The following is a 26,332-nucleotide window of genomic DNA, read 5'->3' as shown; positions in this document are numbered from 1 at the left end:
TGGGTGAAACCAGCTGTAGGTCCAGTCCCGCCCTCGCTTCTGCCTCGTCACGTTGTATACATTGAAGCTTTTCATAGAAGACATGGGAATCCACAGAGGAACCTGTCAGACCAGTCCGTTATCGCCACCACCGAGACAAAAGTTCTATACAATCTGACGTGAACGTACCTGCAATGTAAATGCAGAGATCCTCAATGGGATAGACCAAGCATCCTCAAACTGTGGCCCTCCAGCTGTTGTAAAACTACAACTCCCACTGTAGGCTGTTTGGGCATGCTGGGAGTTGTCGTTTTGCAACAGCTGGAAGGCCGCAGGTTGAGCATGCCTGGGATAGACCATGAAGTCCAGACCAGCAGGGAAACTGGAACCACCCAGGACACGTCCAACGGCCAAGATATGTCACCAGACTCCAAAACATGAACAGATCCCATCAAACCAATTACTGAGCAATAAATCTATGAATGTGAAAGGGTGAAGAGTATGCTGGTGTGATGTCTTCAAATCTGCGGCTGGAGTCCATATTATGGAGGTGTTTCAACAGGGAGGTTAATGACCAAAATCTTCTGCGTTAGAGGAGGCCGTTCATATAAGACAAAGGCTGGCTGAGTCCACTTATTTCCACAGAGCCGCCCGTCCATGTAATGTATATTGGGCTCTCCCCAATGGCAGATGTCTGGGAGAAAAGGATTGAGCTGCTACTTTCAGCATGCCTGATCATTTGTTTCCATGAGCCACCACTGGTGGAAAGGATGTTATAACAGTTGGTTGACACCAGAACCTTGGCTGGGCCTCTGCCTGTGTTCTGTACACAATCCCCTTTTGAATGGTTGGGTTCCCCCAGTGATGCAGGGAGAAGCACATTGACCTGACACAACCAGTAGGGCTGAGGCAGATAAGAGAGCGGGCAGAATGGAGACCACTAAAGAAATAAGTGCCAGGCTGCGTCGGTAGTTGAGCACTATCGTGTTGGTCGACCTATCGATCCAGTGTAGGTGGAAGAGGAAAAACCCTTGACCTGAGGAATAGCCAACACAGACCAAACCAACCGTTTAACCAATGCGTTACCATGTGTGCCACCAGAGGAAGCAGACTCCGGACGCTTGGGGCCAATACCAGTGTTCTTCAGCTCCAGTCCTCAAGGCCGACCTTCAAGTCATGTTTACAGGACTCCCTTAGTATTGAGATGGTAATATAGTGTCCGTGTGTCAGGACTTACCACAGGTTTTCATTTTGTGGAATATCCTCAGATCATGACTGGCAGGTGGGCCCTGCTGTTATTACTCCTGGTGAAATGAACCCAAATGGGTGCTGATTTGAATTGGTGCCAGAGATTCTGTCCCCTGGATCTGATCCACTTACCAGCCCCAGTGATTGTACCTCAAGATGTCAACAACCACGATGGGTTTTTGCCTCCATGGTCTTTCCTTTCCAGTCTTGTGCCTGTGCTGTCAATGCTCAATCACCCAACAGCACATGTCACAGAAGCTGCTTTAAAGGGTACCTAAACCTTTGTTAAATATTAGGTACCTTTAAGACCATAATGGCTCACACACACGTCCGACTGTGTAGTCACCATGCATGGCTGTAAAGCTTGGCCTGATTCTGCGTGTAGTTAGACAATCTTCACTAGAAGCGGGGCTTCCTTAGATCTTCATACATGGGACGTATGGAATAAAAGACATATGTGGGTACAATAAAGGAGTCTGACACTTCTGGAAGATCTTGGGTGGACTTTGTAGTTGGCACCAAGGTCAAGGATCTGAATCCAATCTTTGCAGGCTGCACATGTCCACCCGCGGGGATCGCTCATTGTGCTCCTTGCAGTTGTGGTTGGAGGCCTCTGTAGGGTTAAATTATGGTGCAGCTGAGGTTTTCCACCAGATATTATATTGCTATGCAGCGTCAGGTGTTCGTCGCTTTGTGTGGGGTTGAGATTCGTTTAAGGGGTGAAACCTGAATCTTTTCTCGGTGATAAAAGCTTTATTCTGAGGAAGGAGGAAGCACAAGGAAGAAGATCTGAGAGGAGAGAGGACCCTGCCATGGCTGGCTCCAGTCTCTCACATACGGGGGTCCTTGTAGTGATCATCGTGCTGCACGCTGGTATGTACACAGTCTGCTTCCCTTCATATCACTCTGTATCTGCTCCACCTGGTCCTGCAGAGGCCACAATATCCAATTCATGTGGCCTACACCATTAGGTAATGTGGACACTGCAGTTAATCTCTCTAAATATGCACTTAAAAAATCTTTTGGAGGTGGGGTCGGGTGCAAATAAATTACTGTTCATCCATTAACCCTACAGGAGGCTCCATGAAAAAAAAAAAAAAATTCTCTAACCCTAAGTAATAAATTACCACAATGAAACTGGGATTATGAGAGTATGAGTTTCTTAGACCAATATTGTAATATACTGGTGATGAGCGGCATAGGCAATATTCAAATTTGCGATATTTCGCGAATTTTTGGCCGAATATTTAACATAAATTTGCTAATTCGATAATTCGTGATCTCCAGTCATTGTTTACTTGATTGTGAAAAATCTGAAATGTAATATATTCGTGATAAATTCAAGATGATAATATTCAACACTATTTGCGAATATGAATATATAGCGCTATATTCAAAATATTCAGGAATTCTCGAAGTGGCGATATTCGTGATTAAAATTTGCGATTCGAATATTCGCGCTCAACACTATAATATACCTCAGCCACCACTAGAGGGAGTTTACTACATACAGATTATATAGCCACCACTAGGGAAGCTCACTACATACAGATTATACAGCCACCACTAGAGGGAGCTCACTACATACAGATTATACAGTCACCACTAGAGGGAGCTCACTACATACAGATTATACAGCCACCACTAGAGGGAGCTCACTACATACAGATTATACAGTCACCACTAGAGGGAGCTCACTACATACAGATTATACAGCCACCACTAGAAGGAGCTCACTACATACAAATTATACAGCAAACACTAGAGAAATATCACTACATGCAGATTATACAGCCACCACCAGGGGGAGGACACTACATACAGATTATACAATCACCACTAGAGGGAGCTCACTACATACAGATTATAGAGTACATTTTTCGATTGTGGGAGAAGACTGCAGAATCTGAAGGAAATTCATGCAAACACAGGGACATCATAAAATCTTCATCCAAACATTTTCTTTGGGAAGATTTGACCCCAGCTCCGTAAAACAGTAGTGTAACCATTGAGCCAGGCAGTAGTGAAAGGCTGTAGAACGTTCCTTTAAAGGGATTGTACAGGATTAGAAATCACCGGTATCTCATTTTCTTTAGTAGGGATGAGCTGCTCCACCAGACCCAGAGGGAGCTCACTACATACAGATTATACAGTCACCACTAGGGGGAGCTCACTACATACAGATTATTCAGCCACCACTAGGGGAAGCTCACTGCATACAGATTATACAGCCACTACTAGACGGAGCTCACTACATACAGATTATACAGCCACCACTAGAGGGAGCTCACTACATACAGATTATACAGCCACCACGAGAGGGAGCGCACTACATACAGATTATACAGCCACCACTAGAGGGAGCTCACTACATACAGAATATACAGCCACCACTAGAGGGAGCTCACTACATACAGAATATACAGCCACCACTAGAGAGAGCTCACTACATACAGATTATACAGCCACCACTAGAGGGAGCTCACTACTTACAGATTATACAACTACCACTAGGGGGAGGACGCTATATACAGATTATACAGCCACCACTAGAGGGAGCTCACTACATACAGATTATACAGCCACCATTACAGGAGCTCACTACATACAGTTTATACAGCCACCACTAGAAGGAGCTCACTGCATACAGATTATACAACTACCACTAGGGGGAGGACGCTACATACAGATTATTCAGCCACCACTAGAGGGAGCTCACTACATACATATTATACAGCCACCACTAGAGGGAGCTCACTACATACAGAATATACAGCCACCACTAGAAGGAGCTCACTACATACAGATTATACAGCCACCACTAGAGGGAGCTCACTACATACAGAATATACAGCCACCACTAGAAGGAGCTCACTACATACAGATAATACAACCACCACTAGGGCGAGGACGCTACATACAGATTATACGGTCACCACTAGAGGGAGCTCACTACATACAGATTATAGAGTACATTTTTTGATTGTGTGAGAAGATTGCAGAATTTGAAGGAAATTCATGCAAACACAGGGAGAGCATACAAACTTTATCCAAACGGTTTCTTTGGGCAGATTTGACCCCAGCTTTGTAAAACACTAGTGTAACCACTGAGCCAGGCAGTAGTGAAAGGCTGTAGAACGTTCCTTTAAAGGGATTGTCCAGGATTAGAAATCACCGGTATCTCGTTTTCTTTAGTAGGGATGAGCTGCTCCACCAGACCCAGAGGGAGCTCACTACATACAGATTATACAGCCACCACTAGAGGGAGCTCACTACATACAGATTATACAGTCACAACTAGAGGGAGCTCACTACATACAGATTATACAGTCACCACTAGAGGGAGCTCACTACATACAGATTATACAGTCACCACTAGAGGGAGCTCACTACATACAGATTATGCATTCACCACTAGAGGGAGCTCACTACATATAGATTATACAGTCACCACTAGAGGGCGCTCACTGCATACAGATTATATAGCCATCACTAGGGGGAGCTCACTATATACAGATTATACAGCAACCACTAGAGGAAGCTCACTACATACAGATTTTACAGCCACCACTAGAGGAAGCTCACTACATACAGATTATACAGCCACCACTAGGGGGAGCTTACTGCATACAGATTATACAGTCCCCACTAGAGGGAACTCACTACATACAGATTACACAGCCACCACTAGGGGGAGCTCACTATATACAGATTATACAGCAACCACTAGAGGAAGCTCACTACATACAGATTTTACAGCCACCACTAGAGGAAGCTCACTACATACAGATTATACAGCCACCACTAGGGGGAGCTCACTGCATACAGATTTTACAGTCACCACTAGAGGGAGCTCACTACATACAGATTATACAGCCACCATTACAGGAGCTCACTACATACAGTTTATACAGCCACCACTAGAAGGAGCTCACTACATACAGATTATACAACTACCACTAGGGGGAGCTCACTACATACAGATTATACAGCCACCACTAGAGGGAGCTCACTACATACAGATTATTCAGCCACCACTAGAGGGAGCTCACTACATACATATTATACAGCCACCACTAGAGGGAGCTCACTACATACATATTATACAGCCACCACTAGAGGGAGATCACTACATACAGATTATACAGTCACCACTAGAGGGAGCTCACTACATACAGATTATAGAGTAAATTTTTTGATTGTGGGAGAAGATTGCAGAATTTGAAGGAAATTCATGCAAACACAGGGAGAGCATACAAACTTTATCCAAACGGTTTCTTTGGGCAGATTTGACCCCAGCTTTGTAAAACATTAGTGTAACCACTGAGCCAGGCAGTAGTAAAAGGCTGTAGAACGTTCCTTTAAAGGGATTGTCCAGGATTAGAAATCACCGGTATCTCATTTTCTTTAGTAGGGATGAGCTGCTCCACCAGACCCATAGGGAGCTCACTACATACAGATTATACAGCCACCACTAGAGGGAGCTCACTGCATACAGATTATACAGCCACCACTAGAGGGAGCTCACTAAATACAGATCATACAGCCACTACTAGACGGAGCTCACTACATACAGATTATACCGTCACCACTAGAGGGAGCTCACTACATACAGATTATACAGTCACCACTAGAGGGAGCTCACTGCATACAGATTATACAGCCACCACTAGAGGGAGCTCACTAAATACAGATTATACAGTCCCCACTAGAGGGAGCTCACTACATACAGATTATACAGCCACCACTAGGGGAAGAGCACTACAGAGAAATCGTATAGTCACTACTAGAGGGAGCTCACTACATACAGATTACATAGCCACCACTAGGGGGAGCTCACTATATACAGATTATACAGCCACCACTAGAGGCAGCTCACTACATACAGATTATACAGCCACCACTAGAGGGAGCTCACTACATACAGATTATACAGCCACCACTAGAGGGAGCTCACTACATACAGATTTTACAGCCACCACTAGAGGGGGCTTACTACATACAGATTATACAGCCACCACTAGAAGGAGCTCACTATATACAGATTATACAACCACCACTAGGGCGAGGACGCTACATACAGATTATACGGTCACCACTAGAGGGAGCTCACTACATACAGATTATAGAGTACATTTTTTGATTGTGGGAGAAGATTGCAGAATTTGAAGGAAATTCATGCAAACACAGGGAGAGCATACAAACTTTATCCAAACGGTTTCTTTGGGCAGATTTGACCCCAGCTTTGTAAAACATTAGTGTAACCACTGAGCCAGGCAGTAGTGAATGGCTGTAGAACGTTCCTTTAAAGGGATTGTCCAGGATTAGAAATCACCGGTATCTCGTTTTCTTTAGTAGGGATGAGCTGCTCCAGCAGACCCAGAGGGAGCTCACTACATACAGATTATACAGTCACCACTAGAGGGAGCTCACTACATACAGATTATACAGTCACCACTAGAGGGAGCTCACTACATACAGATTATACAGTCACCACTAGAGGGAGCTCACTACATACAGATTATACATTCACCACTAGAGGGAGCTCACAACATATAGATTATACAGTCACCACTAGAGGGCGCTCACTGCATACAGATTATAAAGCCATCACTAGGGGGAGCTCACTATATACAGATTATGCAGTCCCCACTAGAGGGAGCTCACTACATACAGATTACATAGCCAGCACTAGGGGGAGCTCACTATATACAGATTATACAGCAACCACTAGAGGAAGCTCACTACATACAGATTTTACAGCCACCACTAGGGGGAGCTCACTGCATACAGATTTTACAGTTACCACTAGAGGGAGCTCACTACATACAGATTTTACAGCCACCACTAGGGGGAGCTTACTGCATACAGATTTTACAGTACCACTAGATGGAGCTCACTGCATACAAATTATACTGCCACCACTAGACGGAGCTCACTACGTACAGATTATACAGCCACCACTAGGGGAAGAGCACTACATACAAATTGTATAGTCACCACTAAAGGGAGCTCACTACATACAGATTACACAGCCACCACTAGAGGGAGCTCACTACATACAGATTGTACAGCCACCACTAGAGGGACCCCACCGCATACAGATTATACAGTCACCACTAGAGGGAGCTCACTGCATACAGATTATACAGTCACCACTAGATGCAGCTCACTACATACAAATTATACAGTCACCACTAGAGGGAGCTCACTACATACAAATTATACATCCAACACTAGAGAAATATCACTACATGCAGATTATACAGCCGCCACCAGGGGGAGGACACTACATACAGATTATACAGTCACCACTAGATGGAGCTCACAACACACAGATTATAGAGTACATTTGTCGATTGTGGGAGAAGACTGCAGAATCTAAAGGAAATTCATGCAAACACAGGGACATCATACAGTCTTCATCCAAACATTTTCTTTGGGCAGATTTGACCCCAGCTCTGTAAAACAGTAGTGTAACCATTGAGCCAGGCAGTAGTGAAAGGCTGTAGAACGTTCCTTTAAAGGGATTGTCCAGGATTAGAAATCACCGGTATCTCCTTTTCTTTAGTAGGGATGAGCTGCTCCACCAGACCCAGAGGGAGCTCTCTACATGCAGATTATACAGTCACCACTAGGGGGAGCTCACTACATACAGATTATACAGCCACTACTAGACGGAGCTCACTACATACAGATTATACAGTCACTACTAGAGGGAGCTCACTACATACAGATTATACAGCCACCACTAGGGGGAGCTCACTACATACAGATTATACAGCCACCACTAGAGGGAGCTCACTACATACAGATTATACAGGCACCACTAGGAGGAGCTCACTACATACAGATTATTCAGCCACCACTAGGGGAAGCTCACTGCATACAGATTATACAGCCACTACTAGACGGAGCTCACTACATACAGATTATACAGCCACTACTAGACGGAGCTCACTACATACAGATTATACAGCCACCACTAGAGGGAGCTCACTACATACAGATTATACAGCCACCACTAGAGGGAGCTCACTACATACAGATTATACAACCACCACTAGAGGGAGCTCACTACATACAGAATATACAGCCACCACTAGAGGGAGCTCACTACATACAGATTATACAGCCACCACTAGAGGGAGCTCATTACATACAGATTATACAACTACCACTAGGGGGAGGACGCTACATACAGATTATACAGCCACCACTAGAGAGAGCTCACTACATAAAGATTATACAGCCACCATTACAGGAGCTCACTACATACAGTTTATACAGCCACCACTAGAGGGAGCTCACTACATACAGATTATATAGCCACCTCTAGAGGGAGCTCACTACATACAGATTATACAACTACCACTAGAGGGAGCTCACTACATACAGATTATACAGCCACCACTAGAGAGAGCTCACTACATACAGATTATACAGTCACCACTAGAGGGAGCTCACTACATACAGATTATACAGCCACCACTAGAGGGAGCTCACTACATACAGATTATACAGCCACCACTAGAGGGAGCTCACTACATACAGATTATACAGCCACCACTAGAGGGAGCTCACTACATACAGAATATACACCCACCACTAGAGGGAGATCACTACATACAGATTATACACCCACCACTAGAGGGAGATCACTACATACAGATTATACAGCCACCACAAGAGGGAGCTTACTACATACAGATCATACAGCCACCACTAGAGGGAGCTCACTACATACAGATTATACACCCACCACTAGAGGGAGCTCACTACATACAGATTATACAGCCACCACTAGAAGGAGCTCACTACATACAGATTATACAACCACCACTAGGGCGAGGACGCTACATACAGATTATACAGTCACCACTAGAGGGAGCTCACTACATACAGATTATAAAGTACATTTTTCGATTGTGGGAGAAGATTGCAGAATTTGAAGGAAATTCATGCAAACACAGGGAGATCATACAAACTTCATCCAATCGTTTTCTTTGGACAGATTTGACCCCCAGCTCTGTAAAACACTAGTGTAACCACTGAGCCAGGCAGTAGTGAAAGGCTGTACAACTTTCCTTTAAAGGGATTATCCAGGATTAGAAATCACCAATATCTCATTTTCTTTAGTAGGTATGAGCTGCTCTACCAGATCCAGCACAGGCCCAGATGTGGAGCTGTTTCTGGGGAGAAAGGTGATTTTGTTGTCCAGGACAGTGATTGGACTGTAATAAAATCCTGATTGTCTCTACCTCATCGCCTCCTAGTGGCACCGCTTGAGTTTGCACTTCACCCAAAGAGGTGAATGTGTGTTCAGTGCTGCTTGGAATAACATGACCCTTAACATGGCGCTTCTCCTTCACGATGTACTTTAACTGGATAAATTAACCCTTTATGTGTCAATACGCTGCAGTGTATTCCTCTGGAAGACTGAAGGATGTGAGGCGGAGGATAATACCAAGCAGATAATCATTTGGTCCATTTAAGGGTAACCTTAAAAACACAGCATCGAGCCAGATGTCTGCTCCACAAAGTGCAGTCAGAGGGAGGCAGAGAAGTGCAGCGCAGCCAAGAGGTTCCTGTTATCTGCGGAGGTTTAGGGGTCTGTCTAGACACCTGGGTCATCTGTTGCAATTTTTGGGTAATTTAAGGAGATTTCTGGTAAATCTGTGGATAGACTCTAGGCTGCTCAGGGGTCTCAAACCTCCGACACTTCAGCTGTTTTGAAACTACAACTCCCAGCAAGCGCCATTAAATTCAATGAGAGTTTTGCCTCATGCACACGGCCATTGTTTTGGTCCGCGTCCGAACCACAGTTTTGACGGCTTAGATCACTTGAATGGGGCCGCAAAAAATGCAGACAGCACTCCGTGTGCTGTCCGCATTCGTTGCTCCGTTCCGTGGCCTTGCGGACAAGAATAGGCAGTTATATTAAAGGCTGTCCATGCCATTCCGCAAATTGCCGAACATACACGGGCGCCATCCGTGTTTTGCGGATCATAAAAAACGGAATGGTCGTTTGCATGTAGCCTTTTTAAGAAGAGATGAGAAATGTGTATGCTGGGAGTTGTAGTTTCACAACAGCTGGAGTGTCGGAGGTTGCTTACCCTTGTTGTAGATGTCAGTTGCTACAATGTTGCTGCTGGTGTGGTGGGGGACAGGTGTTACAGCACCACCTTGTGGATGACTTCAAGAATGTTGTATCAGTGTTATACTGTCAGTGATGATTTCTAATGTTAATCTGTTTTCCCTTAGTCCTAACAGCAGCACAAGCTTCCAGTCCTAAGAAGGTTACTTCTTTATAATGAGCACAGGGTGGGAGGGGCTAGAGGTCTTTAGCCCCTCAGGGGTCTCTAATTAAGTAACAATTAATTTGATTAAATTAAAACCCCTTCTGTCCTACTAGTACACAGGGGCAGAAATACCCCATTATTGTGTTGCTGTTAAGACTAAAGGAGAACAGATTAACTTTGGAAAATCATCGCTTATCACCCCGATCCAGTGTTCTCTGAATCACCCCCCTAGTTATTGTGCTGTTTTAGGACTAAGAGAGAACAGATTAATGTTAGAAATCATCACTTATCACCCCCATCCAGTGTTCTCTGAATCACCCTGGTGATTCTGCTGGTATTAGGCCTAAAGGGGAACAGATTAACTTAAGCCTCTGATCCAGTGTTCTTGGAATCACCCCGCATTATTGTGCTGTTTTAGGACTAAGGGAGAACAAATTCATGTTAGAAATCATCGCTTACTACCCCCGTCCAGCATTCTCAGAATCCCCTCTCGTTATTTTGCTGCTTTTAGGCCTAAGGGAGAACAGATTAACATTAGAATTCATCGCTTATCACCATGATCCAGTGTTCTCGGAATCACCCCCGTTATTGCACTGTGGTTAGTACATACAGTAAGGAAGGAGGATAATTGCTTCATAGGGAAGGACACTTCTAATTTTCTCATAGTTTGGATGGGTGCTCACACCAGAAAGTGACTTGGGGGGGACTTACAGCTCCGTTCATCCTGAGCCTCCTGCTGTACAAATAGAATGCAAGAACCATAGTAGACATTGACACATTGGCAGAAAGCAAAGAGGATGTGATTCTACATGGGAATGCAGCTTTATATGTCGCTTAGTGGGTGGAGCAAGATGGTGGATGGGAGCCGAAAGTGAGGTTACCCCTCAAAATACAGCCCGAACCGTCTTAGAGAAGTTGTCTGAAAATGTTCAGCTTTTTTCCCAGCAGCGCCCCCCTCCTCCACCGGCTGTGTCTGGTATTGCAGTGCTCTTGATTTAGGATGAGCTGCAATTACAGACACAGCCTATGGGCAAAAGTGGCGCTGTTTTTGGTGAAGCAGATCTTTTTCATAGTCTTGAACCTCTGAACGTGTCTTATGGTGGCCGTCTCTCCTTCCAGCTGGTCACACCTCGGCCCTCACTGCTGACCTCTCCACGTGCGGGTCACCTGTAGTCACCACCAGGATAGTTGGCGGAACAGATGCTGTGGACGGAGAATGGCCATGGCAAGTCAGCGTGCACTACCAGGGAAGCCATATTTGTGGGGGGTCCCTCATCTCCACCCAGTGGGTGCTGAGTGCGGCCCACTGCTTTGAAAAGTAAGTGCACCCCGTGAATGTAATGGTTGAGCTCTGAGGGCATGTTCACATGAAGGGAAATGTCGCTGCTTCTTCCAGGGTTGGTCCTTTCTGAGCACAGAGTAATCCTTCTCCGATTGGGCCAGTCCTTTACTCGTGGGCGGGGTGAACCTTCACAGACTCCTCCCACTGCGGATCCAGAAAACCCCTGTCCCAGCGTCGGATCAGAATCCTACATGCAGCTCTGGATGTGACCGGAATATAAGACATGATGTATGATCAGAATCATAGATGCAGCTCTGGATGTGACTGTAGTATGACATGATGTATGATCAGAATCCTGGATGCAGCTATGGATGGGACTGGAGTATAAGACATGATGTATGATCAGAAACTTGGATGCAGCTCTGGATGTGACTGGAATATAAGACATGATGTATGATCAGAATCCTGGATGCAGCTCTGTATGGGACTACAAGACATGGAGTACAAGACATGATGTATGATCAGAATCCCGGATCCAACTCTTGATGTAACTGCAGTATGACATGATGTATGATTAGAATCCTGGATGCAGCTCTGAAAGTGACTGCAGTATGACATGATGTATGATTAGAATCCTGGATGCAGCTCTGAAAGTGACTGCAGTATGACATGATGTATGATTAGAATCCTGGATGCAGCTCTGAAAGTGACTGCAGTATGACATGATGTATGATTAGAATCCTGGATGCAGCTCTGAAAGTGACTGCAGTATGACATGATGTATGATTAGAATCCTGGATGCAGCTCTGAATGTAACTGGAGTATGACATGATGTATGATCAAAATCCTGGATGCAGCTCTGAAAGTGACTGCAGTATGACATGATGTATGATTAGAATCCTGGATGCAGCTCTGAAAGTGACTGCAGTATGACATGATGTATGATTAGAATCCTGGATGCAGCTCTGAATGTGACTGCAGTATTACACGATGTATGATTAGAATCCTGGATGCAGCTCTGAAAGTGACTGCAGTATGACATGATGTATAATCAGAATCCTGGATCCAACTCTTGATGTGACTGCAGTATGACATGATGTATGATTAGAATCCTGGATGCAGCTCTGGATGGGACTGGAGTATAAGACATGATGTATGATTAGAATCCTGGATGCAGCTCTGAAAGTGACTGCAGTATGACATGATGTATGATTAGAATCCTGGATGCAGCTCTGAAAGTGACTGCAGTATGACATGATGTATGATTAGAATCCTGGATGCAGCTCTGAATGTGACTGCAGTATTACGCGATGTATGATTAGAATCCTGGATGCAGCTCTGAATGTAACTGGAGTATGACATGATGTATGATCAAAATCCTGGATGCAGCTCTGAATAGGACTGGAGTATAAGACATGATGTAAGATCAGAATCCTGGATGCAGATCTGGATGTGACTGGAGTATAAGAAACAATATATTATAAGATCAGAATCCTGGATGCGGCTCCGGATGTGACTGGAGTGTAAGACATAATATAAGATCCAAATCCTGTATGCAGCTCTGGATGGGACTGCAGTAAAGGATAAAATGTAATACTAGAATCCGGGATGCAGCTCTGGATGTGACTGGAGTATAAAACACAATGTAAGATCAGAACCCTGGATACAGCTCTGAATGTGACTGCAGTAAAGGATAAAATGTAAGATCAGAATCCTGGATGCAGCTCTGGATGTGAGTGGAGTATGAGCTGTGAGTTGTGCAGGAGGGTGATGACATCATGAACCATCAGGGGCCCTATTTACAGATCTCCTTGCATTGTTCTGGTGATGACGGGTTATGGGGCCGTTCCCCGGGGACAATGAGGCGCTCTGTAAATCATTTCTTATGATGGTGATTTATGCCACGAGCTCGTAGAACAGGCGGCGTCCGTGCGGAATCTGTCAGCGCAATTACTGAGCTTTACGAGACACCGTGTCCTGTGCGATTATCAGATTTAGTCTCAGTCACACCTCAGTGTTCGGTCCGTGATTTCCACCAGTGATTTGGAACCAAAACCCAGAACAGGAGCAGATCCCCCCTTATACCTTATGTCTGTGGAGGCTCCGATCCTCACAATTAGGCTGCGTTAACACGGGCGAGTATTTTGCGCGGGTGCAATGCGGTAGGTGAACGCATTGCACCCGCACTGAATACCAACCCATTCATTTCTATGGTGCTGTTCACATGAGCGGTGATTTTCACGCATCACTTGTGCGTTGCGTGAAAATCGCAGCATGCTCTATATTCTGCGTTTTTCACGCAACGCAGGCCCCATAGAAGTGAATGGGGTTGCGTGAAAATTGCAAGCAAGTGCGGATGTGGTGCGATTTTCACGCACGGTTGCTAGGAGACGATCGGGATGGAGACCCGATCATTATTATTTTCCCTTATAACATGGTTATAAGGGAAAATAATAGCATTCTGAATACAGACTGCATAGTACAATAGCGCTGGAGGGGTTAAAAAAATAAAATAATAATTTAACTTACCTTAATCCACTTGATCGCGCAGTCCAGCTTCTCGTCTGTCTCCTTTGTTGAACAGGACCTGTGGTGAGCATTAATTATAGGTCAAGGACCTGTGGTGACGTCACTCCGGTCATCACATGATTCATCACATGATCTTTTACCATGTTATAAGGGGAAATAATACAATCCACAGAACACCGATCCCAAGCCCGAACTTCTGTGAAGAAGTTCGGGTTTGGGTACCAAACATGCCCGATTTTTCTCACGCGAGTGCAAAACGCATTACAATGTTTTGCACTCGCGCGGAAAAATCGCGGGTGTTCCCTTAACGCACCCGCACATTTTCCCGCAACGGCCATGTGAACTCAGCCTTACTGATGGAAATCACTGACCGAACACTGACGTGTGAATGAGACCTTATACAGACACCTGTGAGGGGCGCCGCTGATCTCCCAGCCTGCTCCTTTCGGGTGGGGGGGGGGCTCTGACGTCCTGACCTCCTCCAGTCTCCTACCCGGGTCTACAGGAGGGGAGGAGCTTGGCGGTAGCACAGGCCCCTCCCTCCTGAGATGCGTCAGCGCCTATGATAACCGCCAGCATGATCCCCACCCGGACACAGGAGATCGCGGGAGCAGGACGGCCGCACATCAGGCCTCCATCTGCCACACGCTCTTCACCCTATGTTTGTCGCAGATTTAACCCTTTCTGTTACACTGCATTGTACGGGTACTGGAGCAGAAACTGCACCGAAAATCTGCAGCAAATACACAACATCTGAATGTGCCTTAAGGGGAGCGCAATAATGAGAGGGGGCAGCAGGGGGAGCCACAGAGGCGAGGATAGAAGAGGGTCTGTGAGCAGCGCCCCGCGGGGGCAACAGGACTCTTCTGTCCATCCTAATCCATCTAATATTGCCCCTCCCACCTTCTATAAACCCCACCTATCTTATATTGCCCCTCCCACCTTCTACAAACCCCACCTATCTTATATTGCCCCTCCCACCTTATATAAACCCCACCATCTTATATTGCCCCTCCCACCTTATATAAACCCCACCATCTTATATTGCCCCTCCCACCTTATATAAACCCCACCTATCCTATATAACCCCTCCCACCTTCTATAAACCCCACCTATCTTATATAACCCCTCCCACCTTCTATAAACCCCACCTATCTTATATAACCCCTCCCACCTTATATAAACCCCACCTATCTTATATAACCCCTCCCACCTTCTATAAACCCCACCTATCTTATATAACCCCTCCCACCTTCTATAAACCCCACCTATCTTATATAACCCCTCCCACCTTCTATAAACCCCACCTATCTTATATAACCCCTCCCACCTTCTATAAACCCCACCTATCTTATATAACCCCTCCCACCTTATATAAACCCCACCTATCTTATATAACCCCTCCCACCTTCTATAAACCCCACCATCTTATATAACCCCTCCCATTTATATAACCCTCACCCATTTTACATAACCCCTCCAACTTTATTTAAGCCACAACCATCTCACATAACCCCTCCCACTTGATATAAGCCCCACCCACCTTATATAGCCCCTCCCCTTCCCCCTGTGATTAGTGTTCTCGGTGCAGGCCTTGCTGACTGTCTCCCCCTCTTCTCGTCCACAGCTCCGTTTCGGCGGCGGATTATCAGGTTTACTTGGGTTTCCATCGCCTTTGGGTGAAGCCTCCGCCTCAGGCTGTTATTTCTGGGGTCCACACCCTGATTGTCAGCGCTGAATATAATGGGACGGGGAGCAGGGGGGACATCGCCCTCCTGAGGCTGTCCGCCCCCATCTCCCCCTCCCCGTACATCCTGCCCGTCTGCCTGCCCTCCGCCTCCGTCACCTTCCCCTGCGGCCTGGAGTGCTGGGTGACTGGCTGGGGCCACACGGCCTTCCACGGTAAGTCCTTCTAACATACTTTGTGCATCCATTCCACACCATTTTTAAGACCTCTGCTTGCTGTCAGTGAACATTCCTGTTCCATTCATTCCCTGTGGACTCCAGGCTGATACACTGTAACAAGCTGATCAGCTGTGTGAACAGGACTGGAGGAGGCAGGGATGGAAACAAGAATGTTCACATTCACTGACCGCAAGCAGAGCTTGAACATACATAAGAATTCATTCCTGTCCGTTAGAAATCAGCTGACTGGTCAGGAGGACGCCGCGCTCTCTGACACCAGCGAGTTCTCTATCGGCGCCGTTTGTTAACAATGTATTTATGACACAAAATGAATGTCACAGAATCCAGAAACCTTTTTGTCGCTCAGAATGTGATTTTGTGAAACAAATAACTAAGTGAATAAATGGCGCCCAATAGTTCTCCGTCCAGTGCGGACAATGGGATGAATCCAGACTGAATCTGGACCCTTCACTTCACTGGTTCTGAGCTCAGGAGCCTCGGTAATCCGGACTGAGTCCGGACCATTGATTTCACTGGTTCTGACCTAACGAGCCTCAGTAATCTGGACTGAATCCGGACCCTTCACTTCACTGGTTCTGAGCTCAGGAGCCTCGGTAATCCAGACTGAATCCGGATCATTGATTTCACTGGTTCTGAGCTCAGGAGCCTCGGTAATCTGGACTGAATCCGGACCCTTCACTTCACTGGTTCTGAGCTCAGGAGCCTCGGTAATCCAGACTGAATCCGGATCATTGATTTCACTGGTTCTGACCTCACGAGCCTCAGTAATCTGGATTGAATCCGGATCATTGATTTCACTGGTTCTGAGCTCACGAGCCTCGGTAATCTGGACTGAATCCGGATCATTGATTTCACTGGTTCTGAGCTCAGGAGCCTCGGTAATCTGGACTGAATCCGGACCCTTCACTTCACTGGTTCTGAGCTCAGGAGCTTCGGTAATCCAGACTGAATCTGGATCATTGATTTCACTGGTTCTGACCTCACGATCCTCAGAAATCTGGACTGAATCCAGACCCTTCACTTCACTGATTCTAAACTAACGAGCCTCAGTAATCCGGACTGAATCCGGACCATTGATTTCATTAGTTCTGACCTAACGAGCCTCAGTAATCTGGACTGAATCCGGACCCTTCACTTCACTGGTTCTGAGCCCAGGAGCCTCGGTAATGCAGACTGAATCCGGATCATTGATTACGCTGGTTCTGAGCTAAGGAGCCTCAGTAATCTGGACTGAATCCAGACCTTCACTGGTTCTGAGCTCACGAGCCTCGGCAATCCAGACTTAATCCGGATCATTGATTTCACTGGTTCTGACCTCACGAGCCTCAGTAATCTGGATTGAATCCGGATCATTGATTTCACTGGTTCTGAGCTCACGAGCCTCGGTAATCTGGACTGAATCCGGATCATTGATTTCACTGGTTCTGAGCTCAGGAGCCTCAGTAATCTGGACTGAATCCGGACCCTTCACTTCACTGGTTCTGAGCTCAGGAGCCTCGGTAATCCAGACTGAATCCGGATCATTGATTTCACTGGTTCTGACCTCACGAGCCTCAGTAATCTGGATTGAATCCGGATCATTGATTTCACTGGTTCTGAGCTCACGAGCCTCGGTAATCTGGACTGAATCCGGATCATTGATTTCACTGGTTCTGAGCTCAGGAGCCTCGGTAATCTGGACTGAATCCGGACCCTTCACTTCACTGGTTCTGAGCTCAGGAGCTTCGGTAATCCAGACTGAATCTGGATCATTGATTTCACTGGTTCTGACCTCACGATCCTCAGAAATCTGGACTGAATCCAGACCCTTCACTTCACTGATTCTAAACTAACGAGCCTCAGTAATCCGGACTGAATCCGGACCATTGATTTCATTAGTTCTGACCTAACGAGCCTCAGTAATCTGGACTGAATCCGGACCCTTCACTTCACTGGTTCTGAGCCCAGGAGCCTCGGTAATGCAGACTGAATCCGGATCATTGATTACGCTGGTTCTGAGCTAAGGAGCCTCAGTAATCTGGACTGAATCCAGACCCTTCACTGGTTCTGAGCTCACGAGCCTCGGCAATCCAGACTTAATCCGGATCATTGATTTCACTGGTTCTGACCTCACGAGCCTCAGTAATCTGGATTGAATCCGGATCATTGATTTCACTGGTTCTAAGCTCACGAGCCTCGGTAATCTGGACTGAATCCGGATCATTGATTTCACTGGTTCTGAGCTCAGGAGCCTCGGTAATCTGGACTGAATCCGGACCCTTCACTTCACTGGTTCTGAGCTCAGGAGCTTCGGTAATCCAGACTGAATCTGGATCATTGATTTCACTGGTTCTGACCTCACGAGCCTCAGAAATCTGGACTGAATCCAGACCCTTCACTTCACTGATTCTAAACTAACGAGCCTCAGTAATCCGGACTGAATCCGGACCATTGATTTCATTAGTTCTGACCTAACGAGCCTCAGTAATCTGGACTGAATCCGGACCCTTCACTTCACTGGTTCTGAGCCCAGGAGCCTCGGTAATGCAGACTGAATCCGGATCATTGATTACGCTGGTTCTGAGCTAAGGAGCCTCAGTAATCTGGACTGAATCCAGACCCTTCACTGGTTCTGAGCTCACGAGCCTCGGCAATCCAGACTTAATCCGGATCATTGATTTCACTGGTTCTGACCTCAAAAGCCTCAGTAATCTGGATTGAATCCAGATCATTGATTTCACTGGTTCTGAGCTCACGAGCCTCGGTAATCTGGACTGAATCCGGACCCTTCACTTCACTGGTTCTGAGCTCACAAGCCTCGGTTATCCGGACTGAATCCGGACCATTGATTTCGCTGGTTCTGACCTAACGAGCCACAGTTCTCTGGACTGAATCCGGACCCTTCACTTCACTGGTTCTGAGCTTACGAGCCTCAGTAATCTGGACTGAATCTGGACCATTGATTTCACTAGTTCTGACATAACGAGCCTTAGTAATCTGGACAGAATCCGGACCCTTCACTTCACTGGTTCTGAGCTCAGGAGCTTCGGTAATCCAGACTGAATCTGGATCATTGATTTCACTGGTTCTGACCTCACGAGCCTCAGAAATCTGGACTGAATCCAGACCCTTCACTTCACTGATTCTAAACTAACGAGCCTCAGTAATCCGGACTGAATCCGGACCATTGATTTCATTAGTTCTGACCTAACGAGCCTCAGTAATCTGGACTGAATCCGGACCCTTCACTTCACTGGTTCTGAGCCCAGGAGCCTCGGTAATGCAGACTGAATCCGGATCATTGATTACGCTGGTTCTGAGCTAAGGAGCCTCAGTAATCTGGACTGAATCCAGACCCTTCACTGGTTCTGAGCTCACGAGCCTCGGCAATCCAGACTTAATCCGGATCATTGATTTCACTGGTTCTGACCTCAAAAGCCTCAGTAATCTGGATTGAATCCAGATCATTGATTTCACTGGTTCTGAGCTCACGAGCCTCGGTAATCTGGACTGAATCCGGACCCTTCACTTCACTGGTTCTGAGCTCACAAGCCTCGGTTATCCGGACTGAATCCGGACCATTGATTTCGCTGGTTCTGACCTAACGAGCCACAGTTCTCTGGACTGAATCCGGACCCTTCACTTCACTGGTTCTGAGCTTACGAGCCTCAGTAATCTGGACTGAATCTGGACCATTGATTTCACTAGTTCTGACATAACGAGCCTTAGTAATCTGGACAGAATCCGGACCCTTCACTTCACTGGTTCTGAGCTCACGAGCCTCGGTAATCCGGACTGAATCCGGACCATTGATTTCGCTGGTTCTGACCTAATGAGCCACAGTTCTCTGGACTGAATCCAGACCCTTCGCTTCACTGGTTGTGAGCTCACGAGCCTCGGTAATCCAGACTGAATCCGGATCATTGATTTCACTGGTTCTGACCTCACGAGCCTCAGTAATCTGGACTGAATCCGGACCCTTCACTTCATTGGTTCTGAGCTCAGGAGCCTCGGTAATCCAGACTTAATCCGGACCATTGATTTCACTGGTTCTGACCTAACGAGCCTCAGTAATCTGGACTGAATCCGGATCATTGATTTCACTGGTTCTGAGCTCAGGAGCCTCAGTAATCCGGACTGAATCTGGACCCTTCTCTTCACTGGTTCTAAGCTAACAAGCCTAAGTAATCCAGACTGAATCTGGATCATTGATTTCACTGGTTCTGACATCACAAGCCTCAGTAATCTGGATTGAATCCAGGTCATTGATTTCACTAGTTCTGACCTCACGAGCCTCAGTAATCTGGACTGAATCCGGATCATTGATTTCACTGGTTCTGAGCTCACGAGACTCAGTAATCTGGACTGAATCCGGACCCTTCACTTCACTGGTTCTGAGCTCAGGAGCATCGGTAATCCAGACTGAATCCGGATCATTGATTTCACTGGTTCTGACCTCAGGAGCCTCAGTAATCTGGACTGAATCCGGACCCTTTACTTCATTGGTTCTGAGCTCACGAGCCTCGGTAATCTGGATTGAATCCAGGTCATTGATTTCACTAGTTCTGACCTCACGAGCCTCAGTAATCTGGACTGAATCCGGATCATTGATTTCACTGGTTCTGAGCTCACGAGACTCAGTAATCTGGACTGAATCCGGACCCTTCACTTCACTGGTTCTGAGCTCAGGAGCCTCGGTAATCCAGACTGAATCCGGATCATTGATTTCATTGGTTCTGACCTCACGAGCCTCGGTAATCTGGACTGAATCTCGATAATTGATTTCACTGGTTTTGAGCTCAGGAGCCTCGGTAATCCGGACTGAATCCGGATCATTGATTTCACTGGTTCTGAGCTCACGAGACTCAGTAATCTGGACTTAATCCGGACCCTTTACTTCACTGGTTCTGAGCTCAGGAGCCTCAGTAATCCAGACTGAATCCGGATCATTGATTTCACTGGTTCTGACCTCACGAGCCTCATTTATCTGGACTGAATCCGGACCCATTAGTTCACTGGTTCTGAGCTCACGAGCCTCGGTAATCTGGACTGAATCTCGATCATTGATTTCACTGGTTTTGAGCTCAGGAGCCTCGGTAATCTGGACTGAATCCGGACTCTTCACTTAACTGGTTCTGACCTCACGAGCCTCAGTAATCCGGACTGAATCCGGATCATTGATTTCACTGGTTCTGACCTCACGAGCCTCGGTAATCTGGACTGAATCTGGATCATTGATTTCACTGGTTCTGAGCTCAGGAGCCTCAGTAATCTGGACTGAATCCGGACTCTTCACTTAACTGGTTCTGAGCTCAGGAGCCTCAGTAATCCAGACTGAATCCGGACCACTGAATTCACATCTCTGGACGTTCTATACTGCGCAATGTTTACAGCTCCATAGAAGTGGGTGAGGTAAAGTAAATGGGGCGGCGTGAAGAACGGAATCATCCGGATACAATGCGTTTCTCACTGACGGTGCTCAGAAATGTTGGGGGTTATTCTTAAGTTTTTCTTCACGCACAAAACCTGATTGAATCCATGTGTAAAAACTAAAACACTGGAATCAATCACAGCCAAAACTGTTTATAATTGTGAGAAAAACCATCAGCTCTTCCCTAAGCGGAGCCCAACTCGTCCCGTATCACTAGTGTGAACGAGGCCTTAACACTATGATAAATGTCACCTCTCATTGTCAGGAGATCGTCCTTCTAACGGGACCCTGCAGAAGGTCAGGACACCACTGATTGACCATGAGACATGCGACACATTGTATCATATCTGGTCCCTCGACTACTCCACCATCATCCAGGAGGACAAAATATGCGCTGGTTTTGTGAAAGGGCAAAAAGACTCCTGCCAGGTACTGTATATGCCTACTTGTGTGGATAGACAGACAGATAGATAGATAGATAGATAGATAGATAGATAGATAGATAGATAGATATGAGATAGATAGAGAGATAGATAATAGATAGATAGAGAGATAGATAGATAGATAGATAGATAGATAGATAGATAGATAGATATGAGATAGATAGATAGATAGATATGAGATAGATAGATAGATATACACTCACCTAAAGAATTATTAGTTACACCTGTTCTATTTCTCATTAATGCGATTCTCTAGCCAACCAATCACATGGCAGTTGCTTCGATGCATTTAGGGGGGTGCTCCTGGTCAAGACAATCTCCTGAACTCCAAACTGAATGTCAGAATGGGAAAGAAAGGAGATTTAAGCAATTTTGAGCGTGGCATGGTTGTTGGTGCCAGACGGGCCAGTCTGAGTATTTCACAATCTGCTCAGTTACTGGGATTTTCACGCACAACCATTTCTAGGGTTTACAAAGAATGGTGTGAAAAGGGAAAAACATCCAGTATGCGGCCGTCCTGTGGGCGAAAATGCCTTGTGGATGCTAGAGGTCAGAGGAGAATGGGCCGACTGATTCAAGCTGATAGAAGAGCAACGTTGACTGAAATAACCACTCGTCACAACCGAGATATGCAGCAAAGCATTTGTGAAGCCACAACACGCACAACCTTGAGGCGGATGGGCTACAACAGCAGAAGACCCCACCGGGTACCACTCATCTCCACTACAAATAGGGAAAAGAGGCTACAATTTGCACGAGCTCACCAAAATTGGACTGTTGGAGACTGGAAAAATGTTGCCTGGTCTGATGAGTCTCGATTTCTGTTGAGACATTCAAATGGTAGAGTCCGAATTTGGCGTAAACAGAATGAGAACATGTATCCATCCTCTGATGGCTACTTCCAGCAGGATAATGCACCATGTCACAAAGCTCCAATCATTTCACATTGGTTTCTTGAACATGACAATGAGTTCACTGTACTAAAATGGCCCCCACAGTCACCAGATCTCAACCCAATAGAGCATCTTTGGGATGTGGTGGAACGGGAGCTTCGTGCCCTGGATGTGCATCCCTCAAATCTCCATCAACTGCAAGATGCTATCCTATCAATATGGGCCAACATTTCTAAAGAATGCTATCAGCACCTTGTGGAATCGATGCCACGTAGAATTAAGGCAGTTCTGAAGGCAAAAGGGGGTCCAACACCGTATTAGTATGGGGGCACTAATAATTCTTTAGGTGAGTGTATATGAGATAGATAATAGATAGATAGATAGATAGATAGATAGATAGATATGAGATAGATAATAGATAGATAGATAGATAGATAGATAGATAGATAATAGATAGATAGATAGATAGATAGATAGATATGAGATAGATAGATAGATAGATATATATGAGATAGATAATAGATAGATAGATAGATAGATAGATAGATAGACAGACAGATAATAGATAGATAATAGATAGATAGATAGATAGATATATATATATGAGATAGATAGATATATATGAGATAGATAGATAGATATATATGAGATAGATAGATAGATAGATATGAGATAGATGATAGATAGATAGATAGATAGATAGATAGATAGATAGATAGATATGAGATAGATAGATAGATAGATATATATGAGATAGATAATAGATAGATAGATAGATAGATAGATAGATAGATAGATAGATAGACAGACAGATAATAGATAGATAATAGATAGATAGATAGATATATATATATATATATATGAGATAGATAGATATATATGAGATAGATAGATAGATATATATGAGATAGATAGATAGATAGATATGAGATAGATGATAGATAGATAGATAGATAGATAGATATGAGATAGATAGATATGAGATAGATAATAGATAGATAGATAGATATGAGATAGATAGATAGATAGATAGATAATAGATAGATAATAAATAGATAGATAATAGATAGATATGAGATAGATAGATAATAGATAGATATGAGATAGATGATAGATAGATAAATAGATAATAGATAGATGATAGATAGATAGATAGATAGATAGATAGATGATAGATAGATAGATATGAGATAGATAGATAGATAGATATGAGATAGATAGATAGATAGATAGATAGATAGATAGATAAATAGATTGATAGATAATAGATAGATAGATAATAGATAGATAGATAGATAGATGATAGATAGATAGATAGATAGATAGATAATAGATAGATAATAGATAATAGATAGATAGATAATAGATAGATATTAGATAGATAATAGATAGATAGATAATAGAGAGATAGATAGATAGATAGATAGATAGATAGATAGATAATGGAAGCTTCTTGTCTTCTTTTCAGGGAGACTCCGGAGGACCCCTGGTGTGTAAAGTCGATGGTGTCTGGTATCAGGCTGGCATTGTAAGCTGGGGAGAAGGCTGTGCTTATCCGTTTCGCCCAGGGGTCTACACCCTAGTTCCAGCCTATGAGCAGTGGATCAGAACGTTTGTGGATGTGAACTTTACCGATGTGACAGACATGGCTGACCCCCCTTTACCGTGTGCAGACGGCCTGGACAATATAGAATCTCTTGAGAGTAAAGGAAACATTGGAGGAGAACATCATGGGTGGACACCCCTGGTTCTACTGCTTCTTCTGTGGAGATGTTTATAACCCATCAATGTTCTGAATGTTTAGAGTAGTAGTTAGTAGATCTCATACTGATCCTCTATTGTAATGAGGTGTCTGCAGGTGTAATAGGAAATGATCCATCCAGGACTGGTCATATCTCTAATGAGAAGCTTTTCACTGTCCAAACTCACTGGATCTACTTTGGTCCCAACCCTGTAGTCTTACCATTGTCAAGGTTCTTGAGGCTGGGAATCTATTCTTGTCTTAACTGTGGTGGTCTTTCTATGGTCTTAACCCTACCTTAATCTTATGGTCTTATCACTGTGGTGATATTTCCATGGTCTAAACACTGTAGTGGTCTTTCATGATCCTAAGGTCTCTTGCACACAAACGTTGTGGTTGCGTTCCGTGCATTGGGGACTGCAATTTGTGGTCCCCAATGCACGGGCAACTTTCATGCCGCGGCCAGGACGGATTGAGACCCATTCAACTTGAATGGGTCCGTGATCGGTCCGCATCGCAAAAAAATAGAACAAATTCAATTTTTTTTGTTGTGCGGAGGCACGGACAGAAACACCACGGAAGCACTCCGTAGTGCTTCCGTGGGATTCCAATCCATGCTTCCGTTCTGCATTTCTGTGATTGCGGACCCATTCAAGTGAAAGGGTCCGCATCCGTGATGCAGAGTGCACACGGGCCGGTGCCCGTGTATTGCGGACCCACCGTATGCCTGTCGCAATACAGCCACGGGCACACAACGTTCGTGTGCAAGAGGCTTAAGTCTGTGGAACTACCTTGATCTTGATTTTGTGATGGTTTGATGCCTTTTAACTGTGGTGGTACGTCCATGGTCTTAACTCTGGCCTGGTCATTCTAAAATCCTAACATTTATGTTTACTCTGATTTTTTTAAAGTTTTCAGAATATTCAAAGCAAATATAGTCACGACAATAACACGCAGGATTCTTAGTCGATAACAATCAAAAGCCAAAAAAAAAACTGTTTCCATGTTTTACAGATATGTCATAACAATATACAGGCATTAAAAGAATACACAGACTCTTCTGCCAATAGCTAAAAATTGGTAAACAAGGTGTTCATCCAAGTCAAATCAGAATATGACCTTAAAGGACCACAACGGATCCTCTGTTAATAGCAATAAGGTGAAATAAGAATCTATGAACCAATCACAATCTGAATGAGCTAATAAAGAATAACACAGATAGACAGAATAGAAAAGAGAAAGAACAGGAAACAGGAGGGAGGAAAGAAAAACGGGGTAGGAAGGTGAGGGGGAAGGGAGGGAAACTCTGCCCCGGTTTACTCACTAACCAGCCGAACACTATAATCTATTACGTTGAAGACCCCAGATCCTGAATTCTTGTGGAAAACTCAGGAGAACCAATAAAATCAAGAAGGGGCCTCCACCCAGCCTCAAATCTATCATCCCGATCATGTGAGGTAGCAATTAGTTCCTCCATCCTAATCAGAAACCTTAATTCCCCAGCCCATTCATAGAGAGAGGGAGCGCGATCCATCTTCCAGTGCCTCGGGATAGTCACCTGGGCCGCCGTGAGGAAAAA

At 45.1% G+C, this 26,332-nt stretch overlaps 1 protein-coding gene across 1 annotated transcript; it reads left to right on the top strand.

Moving 5' to 3' along the window:
• Nucleotides 1-2,039: 2,039 nt before the first annotated feature.
• On the top strand, nt 2,040-24,792 carry LOC121007935 (serine protease 27-like). The gene is made up of 6 exons (XM_040440201.1): nt 2,040-2,100; nt 10,948-11,127; nt 11,649-11,847; nt 15,968-16,242; nt 21,942-22,105; nt 24,481-24,792. The coding sequence occupies exons 1-6, from the start codon at nt 2,040-2,042 to the stop codon at nt 24,790-24,792; spliced, it is 1,191 nt and encodes a 396-aa protein (XP_040296135.1).
• Nucleotides 24,793-26,332: the final 1,540 nt, after the last annotated feature.

Source organism: Bufo bufo, chromosome 7 (genome assembly GCF_905171765.1).
Source record: "Bufo bufo chromosome 7, aBufBuf1.1, whole genome shotgun sequence".
Lineage (NCBI taxonomy): Eukaryota > Metazoa > Chordata > Amphibia > Anura > Bufonidae > Bufo > Bufo bufo.
The sequence above is the reverse complement of the archived record's forward strand: the minus strand, read 5'-3'. Positions and strand labels throughout refer to the sequence as shown.